General features: G+C 43.0%; 2 protein-coding genes across 4 annotated transcripts in view; one reads left to right on the forward strand and one right to left on the reverse strand.

Moving 5' to 3' along the window:
• The window catches only part of fryl (furry homolog, like), a 477034-nt gene extending 467745 nt beyond the window's left edge, over window positions 1–9289 (reverse strand). For 2 of the 3 annotated variants that reach the window (XM_087987980.1, XM_087987968.1), the window contains exon 1: window positions 9152–9281. The gene's annotated coding sequence lies outside the window, so the exon portion shown is untranslated. Of the gene's footprint in view, window positions 1–9151 lie in introns of all 3 variants that reach the window. The other variant, XM_087987974.1, reaches the window with a different exon arrangement.
• A 240-nt stretch (window positions 9290–9529) lies between these two features.
• ociad1 (OCIA domain containing 1) overlaps window positions 9530–24785 on the forward strand; it is a 32140-nt gene continuing 16884 nt past the window's right edge. Inside the window, exons 1-2 of the mRNA XM_043691356.2 lie at window positions 9530–9924; window positions 23170–23254. Of these exons, the coding sequence (XP_043547291.1) occupies window positions 9850–9924; window positions 23170–23254 (160 nt within the window). The 5' untranslated portion in view covers window positions 9530–9849. The remainder of the gene's footprint in view (window positions 9925–23169; window positions 23255–24785) is intronic.

A 24785-nucleotide genomic window follows, 5' to 3' on the forward strand; every position in this document is an offset into this window, starting at 1 on the left:
TGCAAGATGTCACCATCTATTTCCCTACAGTCTACATCTTCCATATCCTTTTCCACAGTAAATACTGATGCAAAATACTCATTTAGTGTCTCCCCCATTTTCTGCGGCTCCACACAAAGGCCGCCTTGCTGATCTGTGAGGGGCCCTATTCTCTCCCTAGTAACCCTTTTGTCCTTAATGTATTTGTAAAACCCTTTGGATTCTCCTTAATTCTATTTGCCAAAGCTATCTCATGTCCCCTTTTTGCCCTCCTGATTTCCCTCTTAAGTATACTCCTACTTCCTTTATACTCTTCCAAGGATTCACTCGATCTATCCTGTCTATACCTGACATATGCTTTCTTCTTTTCTTAACCAAACCCTCAATTTCTTTAGTCATCCAGCATTCTCTATACCTCTCAGCCTTTCCTTTCACCCTAACAGGAATATACTTTCTTTGGATTCTCGTTATCTCATTTCTAAAGGCTTCCCATTTTCCAGCTGTCACTTTACCTGCGAACATCTGCCCCCAATCAGTTTTCAAAAGTTCTTGCCAAATACCATCAAAATTGGCCTTTCTGCAATTTAGAACTTCAACTTTTAGATCTGGTCTATCCTTTTCCATCACTATTTTGAATCTAATCAAATTATGGTCGCTGGCCCCAAAGTGCTCCCCTACTGACACCTCAGTCACCTGCCCTGCCTTATTTCCAAAGAGTAGATCGAGACACTACCCATGCCCTCCACCTCCTCCAAGACTTCCGTTTCCCTGGCCCCCAATGCCTCATCTTCACCATGGATATCCAATCCCTCTACACCTCCATCCGCCATGACCAGGGCATCCAAGCCCTCCGTTTCTTCCCGACATTCCCAACAGTACCCTTCCACCGATACACTCAGTCATTTGGCTGAACTGGTCCTCACCCTTAACAATTTCTCCTTCGAATCCTCCCACCTCCTCCAAACCAAAGGGATAGCCATGGGCACATGTATGGGCCCCAGCTATGCCTGTCTCTTTGTTGGCTACGTAGAACAGTCCATCTTCCATAGTTACACTGGCACCACTCCCCACCTCTTCCTCCGCTACACTGATGACTGCACTGGTGCCACCTCGTGCTTCCACGAGGAGGTTGAGCAATTCATCAACTTCACCGACACATTCCACCCTGACCTTAAATTTACCTGGACCATCTCTGACACCTCCCTCCCCTTCCTGGATCTCTCCATCTCCATTAATGACGACCGACTTGACACTGGCATTTTTTACAAACCCGTCGACTCCCACGGCTACCTGGATTACATCTCTTCCCACCCTACCTCCTGCAAAAATGCCATCCTGTATTCTCAATTCCTCCGCCTCCGCCATATCTGCTCCCAGGATGGCCAGTTCCACCACAGAACACACCAGATGGCCTCCTTCTTTAGAGACCGCAATCTTCCTTCCCACGTGGTTAAAGATGACCTCCAATGCATCTCGTCCACATCCTGCCCCTCCGCCCTCAAACCCCACCCCTCCAACCGTAACAAGGACAGAATCCCCCGGTGCTCACCTTCCACCCTACCAACCTTTGCATAAACCAAATCATCCGACGACATTTTCACCACCTCCGAATGGACCACACCACCAGGGACATATTTCCCTCCCCACCCATTTCCACCTTCCGCAAAGACCGTTCCCTCCGTGACTACCTAGTCAGGTCCACGCTCCCCAACAACCCACCCTCTCGTCCTGGCACCTTCTCCTGTCACCGCAGGAATTGCAAAACCTGCACCCACACCTCCTCTCTCACCTCCATCCAAGCCCCCAAAGGAGCCTTCCACATCCAAAGTTTTACCTGCACATCCACCAATATCATTTATTGTATCCGTTGCTCCCGACGCAGTCTCCTCTACATTTGGGAGACTGGACGCCTCCTAGCAGAGTGCTTTAGGGACACACTCTGGGACACCCGCACCAATCAACCACACCGCTCTGTGGCCCAACATTTCAACTCCCCCTCCCACTCTGCCAAGGACATGGAGGCCCTGGGCCTCCTTCACCGTCGCTCCCTCACCACCCAACGCCTGGAGGAAGAACGCCTCATCTTCTGCCTTGGAACACTTCAACCCCAGGGCATCAATGTGGACTTCAACAGTTTCCTCATTCCCCCTCCCCCCCCACCTCACCCCAGTTCCAAACTTTCAGCTCAGCACTGTCCCCATGACTTGTCCAACCTGTCTATCTTCCTTTCCAACTATCCACTCCACACTCCTCCCTGACCTATTACCTCCATCCCCACCCCCACTCACCTATTGTACTCTATGCTACTTTCACCCCACCCCCACCCTCCTCTCATTTATCTCTCCACCCTGCCGGCATTCCTGATGAAGGGCTTTTGCCCAAAACGTTGATTTTCCTGCTCCTCGGATGCTGCCTGAACTGCTGTGCTTTTCCAGCACCACTCCAATCTAGAATCTCGTTTCCAGCATCTGCAGTCCTTGTTTTTACCTACTTCTCAGTTCCACCCAAATAATTTCCCTGGATGTATTTCCAGGAGTATCTTCCCTCAGCACAGCTGTAATGCTATCCCTTATCAAAAATGCCACTCCCCCTCCTCTCTTGCCTCCCTTTCTATCCTTCCTGCAGCATTTGTATCCTGGAACATTAAGCTGCCAGTCCTACCCATCCCTGAGCCATGTTTCTGTAATTGCTATGATATCCCAGTCCCATGTCCCTAACCATGCCCCGAGTTCATCTGCCTTCCCTGTTAGGCCCCTTGTATGGAAATAAATGCAGTTTAATTTATTAGTCCTACCTTGTCCCTGCCTGCCCTGACTGTTTGACTCGCTTCTGTTCTCAGCTGTACCAGTCTCAGATTGATCTCTTTCCTCACTATCTCCCTGGGTCCCACCGCCCCCTCCACCCCACCTTACTAGCTTAAATCCTCCTGAACAGCTCTAGAAAATCTCCCTGCCAGTATATTAGTCCCCTTCCAATTTAGGTGCAATCGGTCCTTCTTGTACAGGTCACTTCCACCCCAAAAGAGATTCCAATAATCCAAAAATGTGAATCCTTCCCTCATACACCAGCTCCTCAGCAATGCATTCATCTGCTCTATCCTCCTATTCCTGCCCTCACTAACTCTTCGCAGAGGGAGTAATCCAGATATTACTACTCTCGAGGACCTCCTTTTTAAATTTCAGCCTAACTCTCTGTAATCTCCCTTCCAATGTCAATTCAACTTTTTCCCTTCCAATGTCATTGGTTCCAATGTGGACAATGACCTCCTGCTGGCCCCTCTTACCCGTGAGAACATTCTGCACCCTCTCTGACACATCCTTGATCCTGGTACTAGGGAAGCAATACACCATTCTGCTTTTTCTCTGCTGGCCATAGAAACCTCTGTCTGTACCGCGGACTACAGAATCCCCCAACACAATTGATCTCTTGGAAGCCGACGTACCCCTCGTTGCATTAGAGCCAGTCTCAATTCCAGAAACTTGGCTGCTCGGGCTACGTTCCCCTGAGAATCCATCACTCCCTACATTTTCCAAAACAGCAAACCTATTTTAAATGGGTATATCCACAAAATATTCCTGCTCTGGGTGCCAACCTCTCTCACCCTTCCTGGAGTTAACCCATCTATATGACTGTATCTGAGCCTTCCCCCCTTCCTCCCCCCTTCCTATAACTGCCATCCATCACATACTGTTGCTGTTGCAAATTCCTCATTGCTTCTAACTGTCTCTCCAACCGATCCATTCAATCTAATAAGATTTGCAAACAACAGCATTTATGGCAGATATAATCCACAGTAACCCTTAAACTCTCTTTAAACTCCCACATCTGACAAGAAGTACATATCACTGTACTAAAGGCCACTTTTGCTCCTTCACAATCTACAGAACCAGAAAATAACACCGTCTTATTCCTCTACAAAACACTGCCCCAGGTTAAATTAATAGCTATGGCTTATATTTTAAGTTTAATCAAGAGACATATCTCCAAAAACATATAATCAAGAAAGAACCCACTCTAATCACTACTACAGCCTTTCTGTTCGATACACTTAAAACAACGATTAACTTGGCTGATTCTGTGCTGGGAACTTCACCCAAACAGGTTCCTCCAAGATCAGTTGCAAATTTCACTGTTGTTAATTTTCCCAGACGCACTCCGACGTCCAACGATACATGAATTCAAACAGCAAAGGCAGTAGTTATGCAGGTTCTCTCTCTCTCTCTCACTCTCCTGCACTGTCCTCACCATGTGCTTCCTTTGTCTGTTCTTTTCCCTTTTAAACTGCTGTTGTTTTGACTTTTTTTTCCAAAGTTCCAAAACAATGCAACAGCATATAAAACAGTAATTACTTCCTCAAAGAATTCTATTAAGTTGGTAAGACATAACCTTCCCTGCACAAAACCATGTTCCCTATCACTGATAAGCTCATTTTCTTCCAAACGTAAATAGATCCTATCCCTCAGTAAATTCTACAGCAGCTTCCCTGATGTCAGGCTCACCGGTCAAATATCCCTGCTACCCTTCTTAAACAAGAGGACAACATTAGCATTCTCCAGTCCTCCGGAACCTCACCCTTGTTCATTTATGCTGCAAATATATCTGTTAAGGCCTCAATTATTTCCTCTCTCGCTTCCTTCAATAACCTGGGATAGATCCCATCCGGACCTAGCGACTTGTCCATCTTAATGCCTTTTAGAATACTCAACATGTCCTCCCTCTTTATGCTGACTTGATCTAGCATAATCAAACATCTATCGTGCCCCTCCCCTTGGTAAATACCGATTGATAGAATCGCACCCATTTTCTCTGACTCCATGCATAACTTTCCTTCTTTGTCCCCGAGTGGGCCAACCCTTTCTCTGGTAACCCTCCTGTTCCTTATATACAAATAAAAGGCTTTGGGATTTTCCTTCACAGTGTTTACTAAAGATATGTCATGACCCCTTTTAGCCCTCTAAATTCTTTTCAAATTGATCCTACTTTCCCAATATTCATCCAAAGCTTAGCCTGTTTTCAGTTGCCTAGACTTTAAGTATGCTTCCTTTATCCTCTTAGCTAGTCTCACAATTTCATTGGTGATCCATGGTTCCCTAATCTTGCCATTTTTATCCCTCATTTTCACAGGGACATGTCTGCTCTGCACTCTAATCAACTTCTCTTTAAAAGCCTCACACATATATCAAATGCTGATTTACCTTCAATCACCTGCTCCCAATCCACATTCCCCAGCTCCTGCTGAGTTTAGCTATTGTTGGCCTTTCCTCAATTTAGCACTCTTCCTTTGGGACCACCCGTCTTTGTCCATGAGTATTCTAAAACTTAGGGAATTGTGATCACTATTTCCAAAGTACCCCCTACTGAAACTTCAACCACCTGGCCAGGCTCATTCCTCAACACCAGACCCAGTATAGACCTTTCTGAGTTGGACTATTTGCATACTGCTCAAAAAAACCCTCCTAACATGCTGTGAATCTAACTAGAAAATCAGGCCTACTTTGGATCTGATGATATGTAATGAGACAGGTTTAATAAATAATGTCAGATTAAAAGAACATCTAGGGAACAGTGACCATAACAAAAGCCGAAAGAAGTGTGGCTGCTATAAATAAGGAATAAAATAGAAATTGTTGGAAAAGCCTCAGCAAGTGTAGCAGCATCTGTGGAGAGAAATCAGAGTTAACGTTTCAAGTCAAGTGACCCTTCCTCAGAACTGGCCATAATAAAGTAGAATTTAGCATTCAATTTGAGGGAGAAAAACAACTGTGCTAACTTGAATAAGAGTAATTATAAAGCAATGAGGGTTGAATTAGCTGGATAGGACTCAAAAGGATTTTGGCAAAAAAATGTACAGGTTAGGTGAATCGGCCATGCTAAATTGCCCTTAGTGTTAGGTGAAGGGGTAAATGTAGGGGAATGGGTCTGAATGGGTTGCGCTTTGGCGGGTCGGTATGGACTTGTTGGGCCGAAGGGCCTGTTTCCACACTGTAAGTAATCTAATCTAATCTAAAAAAAATGGTTGAGGAACAACAGCAGAAGTTTAAGAAACTATTTTAGTGGCGCACAGCAAAGACAAAGAAAGAAAGGTTATGGGAAGGTGAGAAGCCAACCATGGTGAACCAGCGAGGTTAAGGCTAGTGTCAAATTGAAAGAAAAACATGCAATGTGCTGAAGATTAGTAGCAAGTCAGATGATTGGGAAAGTTCTAAAACCAACTAAAGACAATCTAAAAGATAATGATGCGGCAAAATATAAACTTTGAACGTGAACTTCCAATAGTTTTGGAAAGATGCACTGGCCTTGGAGGCAGTCCACAGAAGGTTCATTAGGCTGAACTCTTGTTTGGAAGAACTGCTTTCTGAGGAGAGGTTGAATACATTGGGCCTGTACTCACTTGAATTGAGAAGAACGAAGTACAACCTTACTGGAACAGATTCAAGTCTTGGGAACTTGACAGGTTAAATACAGAACATGTTTCTGGGACCAGAGCGGATAATCTCAGACTAAGGGATCACCCTTTTAAGATAGGGATGAGGAAGATTTTTTCCTCTCAGAGAATAGTAATTTGTAGGATTCTTTACCACAGATGACTGTGAGGCTATGCCATTAAGTATAGTCAAGGCTGAAACAGACAATTTTTTTTTAAATCAGTAAGGGAATCAAAAGTTTTGAGAATTAAAGCAGGAAAGTGGAGTTGAGGATTTTAACATCAGTTATGATCAAAGAAGCTTCTGCTTCTTTGCATAATGGGGTCAATGTAAATTCCTCATTCCTGAAGAAGGGCTCATGCCCGAAACGTCGATTCTCCTGCTCCTTGGATGCTGCCTGACCTGCTGTGCTTTTCCAGCAACACATTTTCAGCTCTGATCTCCAGCATCTGCAGTCCTCACTTTCTCCTCAATGTACATATCACCATTGAAGTAAACAAAATTTTCATATTCAAGTTGCTCTGTCCTACAAGCTGCGCCCTATTGTATAAATTAGACATATTCAGCAAAAGGAGAACTGAATAACTTTTGAACTGCTTTCAACACAATACAGCATTTCTCTGAAACACAGTAGAAAGCCACGTCATTAGGACGCATATTAGACTCGAGGTGAGTGCAAACTGTAACATACAATGCCAACGTATTTAAAATGCGTAAATGTTGATTTTCACATCCAATACAACTAAAAAAAATCTGATTTTAAAGAGTGACTGTTATGATCCTAGAAAGTTCTCAAAGCATTTTGCAGCCAATTAAATAGTTTTGAAGTGCAGTTGTATAAAAATGTAGGAAATGTAAACCTGGAACTAAGACTGTTTATATTAAAGGAGCTATTTCCAACAGTTGCACAATACAAGTCAAATCCACTATTGTCAAATATACCTCTTATTTCAAAGGCTGATCATTCAAACATTTCAGCACAAAATTTCTACTTTTGCAATTTATTTGCATAAGCTGGTAAAAATTATTTGGTGGTTAAAATTTTTAATTCTAAAAATATCTGAGTTATCAGGGCTACGTACTATGGATTTTTTCTCTTTGAGGGTGTCTCAGTGGCATTAATACAAAGTACAAAGCCAACATGCTCCTTTCAGAAGGATACAAATAATAGGAACTCAGATCATGAAGGGCAAAGAAAACTTAGCAAATTCTATCAAAAACTAAACTGCCATATCATCTTTGACCCCTGAAGTCCCAATAGTCACAGAAAGGCTCAAGTATACCATCATGGCTGACTGAGAGGGGATATGACTGAAATGTATAAAATTATGAGAAGCACAGATAAGCATATGAAGAAACTTTTTCTGCTTGATGGAGAATTAAATGACCTGGGGCATGGATTTAAGGCAGAAGCTTTAAAGGAAATGACGAAAAACATTATTACTGACAGCACAGAGGGAATCTGGAACTCAATGCTTGTGGGGGGTTTTTAAAAAATATTCAGGTATGCATTTGCGATGGATCAAGTGCTGGGATAAGAATAGTTAGGCGGATGGGCCGAAGAGCCTTTCTCTGTGCTGTAGATCTCTTTGACTCTATAATAAGTGAATTGACGTTTCAGGCATGAGCCCTTCTTCAGGAATTCCAAAACATCGATTCTCCTGCTCCTTGGATGCTGCCTGACCTGCTACACTTTTCCAGCAACACATTTTCAGCTCTGATCTCCAGCATCTGCAGTCCTCACTTTCTCCTCTATAATAAGTGACTCAACATCCCTTTCTCCTGGGCCACCTGAATACAGAGGATGTCAATAGAATGCACTTTTGACGAGCAAATTTTATTGTCAATGGATCACACAATTGCTAAAAGGGAGAACAATAGAAAAGTGGAAACTGAAACTAAAAAAGGCAACAGTGCCTCCAAACTACAACTGCCTCACCATTTCTCTCCAATAGTAAAATACAAATAAAAGCAAAACATGCCGGAAACACGCAGGATTTGTCTGCGAAAAGCATGAAGTAGAGTTAATATTTTAAGTCCACAACCATTTGTTATACCACGTTGAATTTCCGATATTATCCTACCATAACATAAAACTGTCTCATACACAATCAGACCGAGGACAGTAAATTCTTGAGACTCACAAATCAACCAAGTATTCATAATCACACGTACCACAATCAGGAACAGAACAACCCAAGGACCTGCCGGCAGTCAGGACGGCAATTATTTGCCGTTATATGGCAAGAAATCGTCTCAAGTTACTTCACAGGAGCTTTATCAGTCAAGATATGACAGCAGAAATTTGACTTAAAGAAGTCGGTTTAAAGCGCGATTAGAGAAGACGAGAAAGGTTGAGGAAGGGGAATCCAGAGTTGAGATTCGCACACTCCCCATCAAAGCCAGATGAACTCTCCCACTCACTTCCCATAAACGGGTTAACCTATGGTCAGGCAATCCTTCTCACACACGCAGACACACAGAGAGAGAGAGAGTGAACCACACGTTCGCATTCACAACGAGTCGCTTTGTTCACTCCGGGCTCCAGCACAATCCAGCTCGGCCTCACGCTCACACTCAGGCGCTTTGTTCACCCTCTTCCCAATAGCGCCTGTGGAGTTCGTCTTTGAAGCCAATGGGCAAGACCCGGCCTGCCGCAGACTCTCCCTGAGAACCAACTGAAGTCGGATCCCCGCCTCCCCTACCTGTGGAGCCGCGGTGCTGGTGTCTATCCGAAAGAATGGTACCTGCTCACTCTCTCGAGCTATTCTCTGTGCGACTCTCACTCTGAATCCGCAAGCCCCTGACCGCTGCGTCGCCGCCCGTTTACCCGCCGCTCGCGTTCTTTTTCCTCCGTGACAACCGGACTCGCTCTCCCGTTAGGCCCGCCCCTGGCCTTACCGGATTGGTGCAATGACGTTCAGTCGAACGGCTCGTTGCCGTGAGACTGGCCGCCTATTGGTCAACAATGTTGTCAATAACCTAACGTCACGGAGCCAGCCTGCCATATTCATTTCCGGTCTGTCATTAGATTACAGGCAAACGAGGAAGTATAGATAAAAACTGAAATAAAAGTGAGGTGGAGCCTTTATTTTATAAATAGTTTCTTATTTTCACCTTTGCTGCGTTGTTTGATATGTATTTCCTGATTCTGACTGTGGTACGAACGTGTGCAATTCAAAGTGGTTCCATATCTGATCAGATAAATCAGTCAGTGAGAGTATCATCACCTCGGAGCCAGTGTGAACGAGGAGGACTGTGGTCGGCTTAGATCTTTCTTCCGACTTGACGGTGCGGACATGTGACCTCAGGTTCGGTCCCCGCTTTTCGTTTCCGGGATCATGGTCAATTTCATAGAAATGCTTCCGGGCCCTGCGCGCGGGGCAATCGTTCGGTAGAAGGTGGCATCGTGCTGTGACCGTTAACGGCGCGAGCTCCCGCGGGGATGGAGGAGGGGGAGCAGCCCGGCCCTGGACACGGACAAGACCCCGGTCCCACAACCCGGCTCGGCTCAATTCAGGTATTCGCTAAAGGACGGAGGGGGGGACATTGTGAATCAGTGGAGGCCGTTTACAGACCGAGATCTGAGAGTCACGTTTTTACAGCCGAGAGCGATCAGCTGCTTTCTCCCGGACGGTGGTGTTTCTCCTCTTGCACCACCAACACACCGGGGCAAGAGGAGAGCCCAACCTGACCGCGCCTGATCAGCTGCTGCTGGTACCCCAGACCTCAGCACCCTGGCATGGCCACCCTCTGTCACCCTGCATGAGGTGCTGGATGTCTTGTCAAACCTCCTACCACTGTTCCAGACTTCATTCCCTAGACAGCAGGCCTTTGCTTCTAGTTTCCGCTGCTAATTATTTAGAAACTGGATGGCGATAGAAGTGTGAAGGGAGAGAGGGATCACCAGCCACTAGCACCTGCTGCGCTAGGGAGACACCAAAATATTGCTTCTCTTTCTGCCGAAATGGGCAACGACAATATGCTACTTATGCCAAGAGTTTTTTTTCTTTCGCTTCACCTGCCCTTGACTGTGATCCTGCCTTACCTTCCTTCTGATTTAATCTGATCAAATTTCCCAACTATATGTTCTGTCTCTTTATTCAAGTCATTGAAACAAATTGTAAACACTTCTAGCCCAGTATTATTCATAAACTCAGTACAGAAGAGCCCTCTGCACCAGCAGTGGGTGAGCAGCCAGATGTTGTGCACATTGGCACCAACAACATAGGTTGAGATTATGCAGAGTGAATAAAGGGAGTGGGGAAAAAGGCTGAAAAGCAGGACCTTGCGGGTAGTAATCTCTGGGTTAATACCAGTCCTTCGTGCTAGTGAGGCAAGGAGTAGAAAGATAGGACAGAAGAATGCGTGGCTAAGAAGCTGATGCATGGGGCAGGGTTTCAAGTTCTTGGATCATTGAGATCTCTTCCGGGACAGGAGTGACGTGTTCAAGAGGGACAAGTTGTACCTAAACTGGAGAGAAACCAATATCTGCACGTGGAAGTTCACCAGTGCTACATGGGAGTGTTTAAATTAGAGTGACTGGGAGCCAGAGCAGCAGGTCAGCAAGTGGAGAGATTGAGGTAAAGGTTAGGATCAGTAAATCAGAAAGAAAGGACAGGCAGAGACAGGTAAATGAACGTTATGGCACTAATAGACTGAAGTGTTTATTTCAATGCAAGGAGTATTACAAGTAGGGCAGATGAGCTTAGAGCTTGAATCAGTACGTGGGACTATGATGTTGTATCCATAACAGAGAGTTGGCTGAGAGGGTGACAGGACTGGCTGCTTGACATTCCAGGGTTTCATTGTTTTAAGCAAGATAGAGAGGAAAGTAGAAGAGGTGGAGTTGCATTACTAATTAGGGAGAATGTTATACTGTCAGAGATCTACAACATGGGGACACACCCTTCAGTCCAACTTGTCCATGCTGACCAGATGTCCTAAATTAATCTCGTCCCATTTGCCGGCACTTGAACCATATCCCCCTCAATCCTTCCTATTCATATACCCATCCAGATGCCTTTTAAATGTTGCAATTGTACCAGCCTCCACCACTTCCTCTGGCAGCTCATTCAATACATGCACCACCCTTTGCATGACAAGGTCCCTTTTAGTTCTTTCCCCTCTCATCTTAAACCTATGCCCTCTAGTTTTGACCTTCCCCACCACAGGGAAAAGACCTTGTGTATGTACCAATCCATGCCTCTCAAGATTTTATAAACCTCCATAAGGTCACCCCTCAGCCTCCACTGCAGGGAAAACAACCACCAGCCTGTTCAGCCTCTTCCTGTAGATCAAACCCTCCAACCCTGGCAACATATTTGTAAATTTTTTCTAACTCTTTTAAATTTCACGACATCCCTACGAGGGAGGGAAACCAGAATTGCACACAATATTCAAAAGTGGCCTAACCAATGTTAGAGCTGAAAATGTGTTGCTGGAAAAGCGCAGCAGGTCAGGCAGCATCCAAGGAACAGGAGAATTGATGTTTCGGGCATAAGCCCTTCTTCAGGAATGTTAGATGCAACATCTGTACTCGGACAGGACATACTGGAGGCCCCATCCACTGAGACGATATGGGTGTAGCTCAAAAATAAGATGGTTCAATCACTTTGATGGAATTATGCTACAAAGGAACCTTGATTATCCGGCATTTGGTTATCCAAATTTCGTATTATCTGGACAAGATTGCAAGGTCCTAATGCTTGGCTAAACTGTGTTATCTGGTATCCAAACATTCAATTATCCAAAATACTTCCCGCCCGAGGCATTTGGATAATCGAGGCTCCTCTGTATAGGTTCCCTCCCCCCTCCCCAACAGTCAACGCAACATTGAGGGACATGGAATGATGCAATAAAAACAGTTGTCATAGTGGGTGACTTTAAATTCCCCAATATTGACTGGGCCTTTCTTACAACAAGAGGCTTAGAAGGGGCAGAAATTAAGTGCATCCAAGAGGGTTTCTTGGAACATTGTGAATAGTCCAACTAGATGAGGACCATACCAGACCTTGTACTGGCTAATAAGTCTGGCCAGGTGACTGGTCTATCAGTGGAAGAGCATTTTGGAAACAGTGATCATAACTTCCTTAAGTTTTAAAATAGCTATGAATAAGGATAAGTCAGGAGTTTGTGGCAAGGTAATAATTTGGGTGAGGAGCAAATTCCATGAGTATTGGGAAGGAGCTGGGTAGTGTTAATGGGAGAAGTTAACAAGTCCATATTTGACAGGTGGGAATTGTTTAAAGATCTGCTGATGAGTTCAGGACCGACATATCCTAATATGGAAGGACAAGGATGGTTAAGTAAGGGACCCTTTGTTAACGAGGGTGATTATGAATTTAGTCAAAAGGGAAAAAAGCATATGTAAGATTTAAGTTAAATTCAGACAGGGCCCATGAGGAATATAAAGAAAGCAAGAAGGAACTCAAGCAGGGAATTAGGAGAGCAAGAAGGGACATGAAATGACCTTGGCAAGTAGAATTAAAGAGAAGGTAGGACCACTCAAGGATAAAGGAGGGAACTTGTGTTTGGAGGCAGAGGATGTGGGCAAGATCCTAAATGAGTACTATGTATTGGTATTCACCCAGGAGAAGGATATGGTGGATAGTGAGATTTGTGTTGAGCATGCTAAAATGCTGGGGCATTTTGAGATCCAGAAAGAAATGGTGTTGGGTTTCTTGAAGAGCATTAAGTTGGATGGGTCCCAGGGCCAGATGGTATCTACCACGGGTTGTTGAGAGAGGCAATAGAAGAGATTGCTGGGGCCTTGACCAAGATCTTTGAATTGTCCTTTGCCACTGGAGAGGTCCCAGAGGACTGGCGAGTAGCTAATATTATTCTCTGTTTAAGAAGGGAAATAAGGATAATCTACAGACCTGTGAGTCTCACATCAGTGGTTGGGTAGCTATTAGAGAATTCTTAGTAATAGGATTAACTGAAATTTGAAAAAGAATGGCCTAATTAGGGACCGTCAGCATGGTTTACTGCAGGGCCTGTCATATCTTGATTGATCATCTTTGTCACCTCAAACTTCAATGTGTAGAGCTGTGAATGTTATCTACATTGATTTTAGTAAGGTTTTTGACAAGGTCCCTCATGGAGGCTCATCCAGAAGATTAAGATGTATGGCATGCACGGTGTCTTGGCTATGTGAATTCAGAATTGGCTTGCCCTTAGAAGGCAAAGGGTAGTGGTGGACAGTTGTTTTCAGCCTGGCAGTCTGTGACTAATGGTGTTCTGCAGGGATTCATAGTGGGCCCTCTGCTGTTTAAGCAGTTTGAGTTCAAATGTTAAGGAAAAGTATACAATTAATGACATGTCCCTGAACAGCATTGTTGTCCAGGGTGAGCTTGGGGTTCAAGTCCATAGCTCCCTGAAAGTGGCCATGTAAGTAGATAGTATGCTAAAGAAGGCGTTTAGCACGCTTGCCTTTAATGGTTGGGGAATTGAGTACAAGAGTCAGGATATCATGTTGCAGCTTTATAAGATTTTGGTTCGGCCACACTTGGAGAATTGCGTTCTGTTCTGGTCGCCACTTTACAGAAAGGACGTGGAGGCTTTGGAAAGGTTGCAGAAGTGGTTCACCAGGATGCTGCCTGGATTAGAGGGTATGAACTATAAAGAGAGGCTTGAAAACCTTGGGTTGATTTCTCTGGAGCGGTGGAAGCTGAGAGGAGACCTGACGTCTGTAAAATGAGATGCATAGATAGGGTTGAAGGTCAGAACTTTTTTCCCAGAGGTGAAATGCCTAAAACTAGGAGCCATGCTTTTAAAGTTGGAGGGGAGGTGGGGGGGAAAGAGTTCAAAGGAGATGTGAAGGACGTCTTTTTTTTCCCCACACAGAGTGGTAGGAGTGTGGACCAGGGCTGGTGGTGGAGGCAGATAAGATGGGGCGTTCAAGGGACTTCTTGGCTAAGCAAATGAATATTCAAGGAATGGGGTGATGTCGACAGATGGCACTAGTTTAATATGGTGTCATGTTCGACACAACATCATGGACTGAAGAGTCTGTTCCCATGCTGTACTGTTCTATGTTTAACAAAATCTACATAGTCCACTTTCCAGCACTTTGCCCATAGCTTTGAATGTTATGTTATTTGGAATGCTCGTCGATAGTCTTTTTAAAGATTGTGAAATTTCCCACCTCAACTGCCCTCTAAAGGCATTATTCTGGTGGTTACAGCTTGCCAACTTTAAAATAACCCATTTATCCATATTCTCCACTTCCTGTTAGTTAAACAACCTTTTATTAGTGCTAATGTTTCTTCACATGCCATGTGATCTTTTCTTGTTTAGTAACCTTTTGATATGACACTTTATCAAATGTCTTTTGGAAATTGAAGTGTACCAGAACTACAGGATCTTCTTTATCTGTCTTACTTGTTACTTGCACTCAAAACATAGTCAGTCTAATAACGTAGTAAAATACAATTTCTTTTTAACAAAACCTGCCTCTGCCTGATTACATTGTTTTCTCTGTATCCTTCCATAATCTCCTTAATAATGGATTCTGGCAACATTCCCATGACACAACTAGCATATAGTTTATCACTTTCTACCTTCTTTCTTGCATGGAGAAGTTATATTAGATAATTTCCCAAACTGCTGAGGCCTCCAAAATCTAAAGTTTCAGAAGACTTTAGCCAATGCATCCACTGTCTGTAACCCCGCATCGTTTCTCATTGGCAATAGTGAAAGATCTTCCCTCCTCTTGACCTCATGATCTTCAAATACCTTTGGAAAGTTTTCTAAGTCTTCAGTAGTGAAGGCAGACCCATAACATTTGTTTGTTTCCATGTTTACCAGTATCAATTCCCCACAATCTCTCAGACGAATGCTAACTATAGCTACTGTTTTCTTATTTAAATACTTGCCGGAGCTCTGTCTGTTTCTGCATTGCTGGTTAGCTTTCTCTCATACTCTGACTTAAAACTGAAGGTGAAAGCATTCTTTGCTTGTTCTCATCTGACCAATTTTTTGACCTGCCACTATTCCTTGTCAGGCTTTCTTTCCATTTGAAGTGATCTTATATCTCCTCATTCAGCTGTGGATGATGAATATTTCTCAAACAATCCTTTTTATTGGAATAGAAGGTTTTTTAAAGGAGTTATTAAATATATCCTTAAAGTTCTGCCACTCCATCTGCAAAGTCCTACCTTTTTAACTTAGTCTCTCAGTAGTAAAGCTAGCACTAGAATCATAACCCTGTCCTACTCGCTAAACCTTTAGTCAGGTTTAGCACAAGTATGTTGAACCCACACTTAACCTTTCAAACTAACATAAAATTTTATCATGTTGTGATCGCTGTCATCTAGAGGCTCCTTTCCTTTGAGGTTACTGATTAATCCTGTCTTATATCTCTTTACCAGGCCGAGAATTGTCTGCTCACTGTTCTAGAATGTACTGCTTTCAGCTTGTCCCAAATACACTGTACAAGCACATTTTCTTGACTACGTTTTGCCAGTCTGATTTGCATTATGTATGGATTCTGGTCACTTGTGATTATTACAGTACCTTTCTGAAGTATTCCATTTATTTATTTCTGCATAGATTGTAATGCAATGTTACTATGTTAAGAGCTTATAAACTAATCTAACAAGTAATGTCCTATTTTTCCTTTTTTTTTAAATCTTCAACCAAATCCATTTAATATCTTGCTCTTTTGACCTAAGGTCATCTCTCAATACTGTATTAATGACATCCTTGATTAACAAAGCTACCTTTTTAATAGGAATATACAACAGTAGAAGGCATTCAGCCGCTCAAGCCTGCTCTACCATTCAGTGAGATTGTGGCTGATCTGTGGCCTAACATGAGGAAAAAGATGATTATGTCAAGGTTTATATATACTTATTACAAAATGTCTAGCATTCAGTCAGTTACTACGTGTAGTAATGTGATACTTAAGTTGCTGGGCTCATCATTCGGAAGTCTCCATTAGTAATTCTGTTCTGATCAGGCGAGGAGGAGAATCAGCTTCCCTCTTTTTAGCCCACTCTTTGTCGGTCTTCACAACATTTTTTATTTCAATTGCCACACATTATCACACAATTAAACGTAGTTACTAGACCAGAATGAAGGAAATGATTTTTAGGATTTTTTGAAAGAGGAATTTTACTTGTACTAACCTTGAGGCAAAAACAGCAACATCAAGCAATGCAAAATGGGTAATCCACCAGTCTATTACAGAAGAGGAGTAAAGATTGTGTAGTTTAAAAGTCCTTGGAGACTTTGAGGTGTTATAACCGACAAGGACAGTTGTTGTTTAATTGTTGGATCTTAGCAGTGCCAAAAAAATGTAGATATTCTTGAATTCTTAGTGCATGCCCATTTCCCCAGTTTACTCGTTGACCGGGTGCTTTCTTCCTAGATGATGAGAGAAGCAGGCAGAGTAAGCCTTCAAGTTCTTATAAATCTATTTTCTTTTCCTTTGCTTCTTAAATGTAACTTTTGAAATGTGACTGTCAGCGTGACTTCAGGATGATATGTTGCCTCTCTGGTGCCAGGATCGAGAATGTCACAGGCACCTGCAAAATGTTTTAGGGAAGGGTGAACAGCCAGATGTCATGGTCCATGTTGTTACCAATGATTTGGGTAGGAGGGGGCTGCTGCTGAAATCATAATTTAGGGAGCTACATAGGAAGTTAGCAAGTAGGACTTCAAATGTAGTAATCTCTAGATTACTTCAAGTGCCACATTTGAATACAGAAATTGGAGGATAAAGGTTCATAAGTACGTGGCTGTAAAAATGGCATAGGAGGTAGGGCTTTAGGTTTCTCGGACACTGGCTTTTGGGAAACTGGCAACTGTTTCAGCCAAATGTGTTGCAGCTAAACATTGGGACTGAATTCCTTGTGAAGCATTTTGCTGATGCTGTTGGCAGAATCTTAAACAAATTTTAAACTTGGCAGCAATGTGGGAATCAAACGAGAATAGTAGGCCGATATTGTATTCACAAAGTACTTAAGAGATGCACTGACAGGAGGATAGAGAATAGCAATTCAGTTGGTGTAAGGGATAAAGAAATGAAATCTAAATCAGTGTTTAAAAACAAAATCCTAGAAATCTGAAACAAGTGCAGTGCTAGAATAACTCTGGTCTGGCAGTTTGAGAAGAGAAATAAAATTAATATTTCAAGTATGGTAGGTCTCCTGTTCAGAGGTTACAAGGTTTAACTCTGGCGGATAGATATTTGGTACCTAAAGTTGACAAGGCACTGGGATCAGATGAGATGCATCTAAGGATTTTGAATGGAAATTGCAAAGGCACTGGCAATAATCTTTCAGTCTTTCGAAAGTTGGGAGAAGTGCGAGGAGACTGCACAATTGCAAATGTTACAGCCTTGTTCAAGAAAGGTTGTAAGAATAAGCCCACTAATTACAGACCAGTCAGTTTAACTTCAGCATAGGGAAACTTTGAGGCAATTTATTTGGAAAGAATTTGTAGCCACATGGAAAAAGATGATTGATTGATTGTGCAGAGTCAGCATGAACTTCTAAAGGAGAAATCAAGTTTAATTAACTTGCTGGAGAATTTTGAAGAGGTGACTGATTCAATGAGGGTAATGCTGTTGTGGTGGATATGGACTTTCAGAAGATGTTTGATACAGTACAATAAAATACACTTGTGGCAAGTGTTTTATTGCTCCTGGAATATAAGAGTTAATTGTAATATGCTTACAAAATTTTGAATGATATAAAACAGTCATCAGTGGATATTTTCCAGGGTGGAGGAAAGTTTATATTGGCATTCCCCAGGAATCAGTATTGAGACTCTTGCTTTTCCTATATATGTAATATATAAATGATCTTGATCTTTATGCAGATGACATGAAACTTGGAAGATTTGTAAAAAGGGGAGGGTAGCCAAACGAACATAGCCAAATTTGGTTGAGTAGATGGATAGTTATGGGGCGGCACTATGGCTCAGTGGTTAGCACTGCTGTCTTACAGTGCCAGGGACCTGGGTTCGATTCCAGCCTTGGGTGACTGTCTGTGTGGAGTTTGTAAATTCTCTCCGGATCTGCTTGGGTTACCTCCCACAGTCCAAAGATGTGCAGGTTAGGTGAATTGGACATGCTAAATTGCTCAGTGTTCAGGGATGTGTAGGTTAGGTGCATTACTCAGGGGTAAATATTGTGTAATAGGGTAGAGGAATGCCTCTGGGTGGGTTACTCTTCAAAGGGTCGGTGTGGGCTTGTTGGGCTGAGGGGCCTGTTTCCATGCTAAAGGGATTCTATAACAGTTATCAGATGAGCTTCAGTACAGAGAAGTGAGATGGTGCATTTTGGTAAGAACATTGAAAGACAATATAAAATAGGTGAGGGGGAATATAATTCTGAAGGGGATGCAGAAGCCAAGGGACCTTGGTGTATATGAGCACAGATTATAGATGGGCAGGGAATCAATAAGGGAATCAAATGAAGAGGCAGGTAAGTAGAGTTGGGCTGCATGGCTTCTGTCTCTTTCTAGGTCTTATGGTCTTGATAAGGGTGTAGAGTACAAGAATAAGGAGGTGATGTAGAACTTTAGTAAGACACTTGTTAGACCTTGGAGAAAGTGAGGACTGCAGATGCTGGAGATCAGAGCTGAAAAATGTGTTGCTGGCAAAGCGCAGCAGGTCAGGCAGCATCCAAGGAGCAGGAGAATCGACATTTCAGGCATAAGCCCTTCTTCAGGAATGAGGAGGGTGTGCCAAACAGGCTAAAGTAAAAGGTAGGGAGGAGGGACTTGGGGGAGAGGCATTGGGAATGCGATAGGTGGAGGGAGGTTAAGGTGAGGGTGAGGAAGAAGGGCTTTATGTCCGAAACGTCGATACACTTGTTAGATCTTAGCTGGAATATTGTGTACAGTTCTGTGCATCATGTTTTAGCAAGGATATGCATGCATAGGAAAGACTGGAGAATTGATCTAAAAGAACAAAAGAATATGGTGGATGTTCATAATCTGACACCCTGGTCTACTTTTCCATCACTCCTAACATTTCCTCAGTCATGACCCCTTCCCGTCCAATCTCAGTGTAACACATGACCATTAAACTCCTCCTCACTGTCTGAGGTACCAAACCAAACATACCTTACACTTCCAGCAGCATTTAACTTGTACTGCTTTCAATCTCATCCTGCATTTGTGAGACCAAATGCTTTACGGAACACCATCACTCTGTCATTAGGAACAATTCCGACCTTTCAGCTGCTATCCATTTCAATGAATCCCATTCTACTAACGTTAACGTTTCTGTTTTGGACTTGCTGCAGTAGATTAGATTAGATTACTTACAGTGTGGAAACAGGCCCTTCGGCCCAACAAGTCCACAACAACCCGCCGAAGCGCAACCTACCCAGACCATTCTCCTACATTTACCCCTTCACCTAACACTACGGGCAATTTAGCATTGGGGATCGACATTTCGATTCTCCTGCTCCTTGGATGCTGTTTGGCCTGCTGTGTTTTTCCAGCACCATATTTTTCAACTCTGGTCTCCAGCATCTGCGGTCCTCACTTTCTCCCGGGCAATTTAGCATGGCCAATTCACCTGACCTGCACATTTTTGGACTGTGGGAGGAAACCGGAGCACCCGGAGGGAACCCACACAGACACGGGGAGAATGTGCAAACTCCACACAGTCGCCTGAGGCGGGAATTGAACCCGGGTCTCTGGCACTGTGAGACAGCAGTGCTAACCACTGTGCCACCGTGCTGCCCATTTGACTGAACACAATAGCATGTATTTTTGATAAATGATATTTTAAGCCTTTTTGAGTGCTACAACTTTAAAGAACCCACGCATGCTGGCTTGCTTCTGTTAAACCAAAAGAAAAAATCAAATCCAAATATAAATATAAAAATACCCACTCCCCACCTACATGCATGTGCACAAGATATATTCTAAAGGTGTGAAATGCACAGAGTTTACTAGAAAGATGAAACAGCAAAAAGGGCATTTTACACAATCCTTAAGTGGCAGTTGGAGTTGCAAGCCCAATGGATGACTACTCCATTCCTAAGGACAAATGGAAGTTGGAAGTTTCGAGCTTCTTAGTTGAAATTGTGTTCAGGCCTCTTTAGTGAAGAGATATAATGTTGCAAGTACAAATATTGCCTCTTTGCTGCCTGTGAAGATTTTCTGTTCAAGACCAGATTCTTCCCTTTTACTGAGTGAATTCTCTCCATCGCAATTCCTGGTGTCAGACTTCCACTGAGCCCTAATGTGGATTAATAAGGTGTTAGTTCTCTTCCCCAGCCAGTTTCAGTCATACATTATAAATTTACTTCACTTTCCACACAGTGGATTGAAGCTGGTATACAATTAGTAATACTAACACTAAGGCAATTACCATCAACCTGCTGATCATGGCATTGAGACCTGGTTCCAGAAACTACTGCCATGCATGGACTTTTAGAGACCTATGCAACTAGAAAGAAAATTAGAGGGAATGTTGCTTGCAGGGCGATGGTGAGTGGACTTGAGAGTAGGACTGACTTCTTCATTTCGTAGAGAGCTGGCATGCAGACCCCTGATGGTAGAAGTGACCTTCCTCTGTACAATCTCTCATTTGCAGAATTTTGATTTGACGCAATCTCTTAATTGTGTCTATAGGAATTGGTTCCATTCGTTATCATGCACATAGACTTTGTAGTTTCACCAGGTTAGCCCCTTCCTTTCAGGTACCTCTTGCTTCTGGCATGCTCTTCTACACTCATTTAACCAATGCTGGTTCCTTGGCTTAATAGGAATGGTGGAAAGCGGGTAATGCCAGATCGTTTAGTTACAGATTGTGGTTGAATACAATTCTGCTGCTAATGATCCCCAGTGTCTCATTCTTGAATGCACTTCTGTTCTGAAATTGTTCTATTTTGCAGGGTGGTAATGCAACATAACACTGTAGAGGGTGTCCTCGGCAAGTAAAAATGGAGCTTGAACTTGTATCGTGGTCAGTCCTATTAGTTCTGTCATGGTGGATAGACTAATGAGAATGAAGGCATCTATATTTTTTCCCTCGTTTTGGTTCTTGCACTACTAAATGAAAGCCTGTTCTGGCAGCCTTCAAGACCTGATGCTGCTGCTCTTCATACCAAAATGTTGAAGTTTCCTATTCTGTGCATTTTGTGTCCTTACCGTCCTTGGCCTTTCTTACAAATAGTGTTTAGCATAGGAGCATTGCCCCCATCAACTGAGGGCATATAGTAGGTTGGAGTCAGTGGATGATTTTCTTGGTCAAGTTTAATTTTGTACCACATGTATGATGGTCACGTTGTTTCCCATTTATTGGACCGGTCTCCCAATTTTGGCATAAGTTCCCAGACATTAGTATGAAAGATTTTGCAGGTTGAATTGAGCTAGGTCTGCCTTTGCATTGCAAGGTAGTCTAACTGTGGTTCATTCCTATACTGTTGTAGTGATTCAGTTGACTGATTGGCTTGCCAGGCTGTTTCAGGGCCCAGTTACAAGTTAACCATGTTACTGATTCCCTGCCCCTTTACTCTTTTTTTTCTCCTGAAGGACAGGTGGAGTTTTTTAAGATGTATGGCATAATTACTGACATTAGCTGCTTATGCCATGTTTTTGTTGAATTAACTGAATTTAAACTCAGCCGCATGATAATCTTGGAACTCATGTCTCTAAGTTGTTAGTCCATGCCTTTGGACTAGCTGTGCTGTGAGCATCAGCTATACTACCATACACTTGGCAGAACTGTCAAAGAGCGCTTATTGCCAATGGATACAAGTACAACAGAAACAACCTATTGAAATCGGATCAAAGGACAGATGTCAGGAATATAATTGAATTCATTTCCCTAAATCCTATAAATTAAATGTTCAGTGAAAAACACTGGGAGAGAAGTAGGGACCAGTATAGTGCACAAATTGCTTGATTCTATATTGGACTCTAAACCATTCATCTATTAACAATTGGGATGACATGGTCGAAAACCAAAAACATGAGTTTCCCCATGATTCTGGAATTATTGCAAACTATACAAAACTACAAATAAGTATTTAATAGAGTGAATGAATGGGCATAACTGCAACCAATGAATTTTAATGAAGGTCAGACATTTGGGCCTAAGAGTAGAGCAAACTGCTGGGTTAAAGGCTTAGACTACAATGAAATAGAAATATCCCACAGTATGTAAAGTCCTGGTTGGGCTGCATCTAGAATACGGAGTGGTTTTATGCACCATACCTTATAAAAAAGGAATGAGTAAAATGTAGATTTATCCAAATGATGTCTATACCCTGTATTCTTAATCTTTAATCCAGTACTCCATTTATCTTGATTATTACCAGTTCGTGATCTATGTATAGTAACAGCAACTCCTACCAACAAAATCTTTTCACACCTTTATTTGTAGCTTTTCACCGTTGAGAAAGCAGTTCTCCTTAACAAGCTTCAGAAGTAATTAAGCCTGCCTGTCTGTGAAGATTTTATTTTATTGAACTGTATTTACAGGATGATTGAGTTCCCTCTATTTTAGATCTTTTAGTCTGTTGAATAGATTAGAAAATTTATAACCTCCAACTGGATTCCATGTTTTGGCTGAATTATGTCAGACATCTCCTCTTCAAGCTTGTTTACAGGGAAGTGCCCTCACATTTCTGGTAATGTCATTAGGTACACAGATTCTTAATTGATCCTGTGACATACTTGGTATGAACACTTCAGTTGCACACTCAGCAGTGCATTAAAAAAAATAAATTTGGTTGTTAAGTTTTACTTAATTGGATGAAGAATTAATCCTAACTTTTCTCATTATCTAGAGTCCATTAGGTACTTCATACATCCCTACAGAAGATGAAAGAAGGGTCTTCAGGGAATGCAATCAGGAAAGCTTCTATTATAGATGTATGTATACGTTTTTGATCAATTGCTAATCACTTGCAGCTGGTCTGACATTTCAAATTTTATTTTGGTAGAATTTTATTTATTTCTGTAAAAGCAATGCCAAATTTAGATGTGTTATTGAAACATTTTATTCCAATTAAAATAATTTCAAGGTGTACTGAATTATGCTTTGGGATTATTTCTCTGCAGTGACTAGTTGAGAGACGCTTTGTAGGTATAAAATATTCTTCGAAGTATGAAAGGTTTGTAGGTACGCGTGATTCATATTCAACATATATGTTTTTGCTTCCATCGTGGCACTATTGTTAATTAAAACAATTTAACTATGCATTCATCAACCAATATTAAATGTTATCATGTACAATTATTCCATCACATCATATCTTTACTGTTTAATTTCAAGGCAACTGGAGATTTTTTTAAAAAGCTGTTTCCAGTCTAAACCCTTTAACTGTAATTAACTCTGCTCAATTTACTGTATTCATTTTTCATCCGCTTTCTCCTCTTCCATCCCCCACCTATTTGAATTTAAAGTTAGGTAATCATTTCTGTTCTAATTAATAGGAATTGGGAAAAGTTCAATCTGCAAACTGGTGAATCCATGTCTACCCCACTAGAATCTGTAGTAGTATTTCAGTTTTGGAGGACAGATGTCAGTCTTTGCTCAATGATTGTTACACAGCTTTTGAATCAGGTTCTGGGTTTCTGCCCATACCAGAACCTTTATTGCTGGAACAGCACAGCAGGTCAGGCAGCATCCAGGGAACAGGAGATTCGACGTTTCGGGCACAGGCCCTTCTTCAGGAATGAGCAGAGAGTGTTCAGCAGGAGAAGATAAAAGGTAGGGAGGAGGGACTTGGAGGAGGGGCGTTGGAAATGTGATAGGTGGAAAGAGGTCAAGGTGAGGGTGATAGGTCGGAGTAGGATGGAGGCGGAGAGGTCAAGAAGAAAACTGCAGGTCAGGAAGGCGGTGCCGGGCTGGAGGGATCCGGCTGAGGCAAGGTGGGGGGATGAAGAAACTGGTGGATGAGTCCAATGACCTGCATATCCTCGGTGGAGTGGGAGGGGGAGTTGAAATGCTGTGCTACAGGTTGGTTGGGTTGGGTCCCACAGCTACCTGGACTACACCTCCTCCCATCCTGCCCCCTGTAAAAACGCCATCCCATTCTCCCAATTCCTTCGTCTCCGCCGCATCTGCTCCCAGGAGGACCAGTTCAAAATACGTACAACACAGATGGCCTCCTTCTTCAAGGACCGCAATTTTCCCCCCAACGTGGTCGACGGTGCCCTCCACCGCATCTCCTCCACTTCCCGCTCCTCCGCCCTTGAGCCCCGCCCCTCCAACCGCCACCAGGACAGAACCCCACTGGTCCTCACCTACCACCCCACCAATCTCCATGTACAGCGCATCATCCGCCGTCACTTCCGCCACCTCCAAACAGACCCCAGCACCAAGGATATATTTCCCTCCCCTCCCCTATCAGCTTTCCGTAGAGACCACTCCCTCCGCAACTCCCTTGTCAGATCCACA

Source organism: Chiloscyllium plagiosum, unplaced genomic scaffold, assembly GCF_037043375.1.
Source record: "Chiloscyllium plagiosum isolate Xiang-an unplaced genomic scaffold, Cpla_swu_hap1 HiC_scaffold_1, whole genome shotgun sequence".
Lineage (NCBI taxonomy): Eukaryota > Metazoa > Chordata > Chondrichthyes > Orectolobiformes > Hemiscylliidae > Chiloscyllium > Chiloscyllium plagiosum.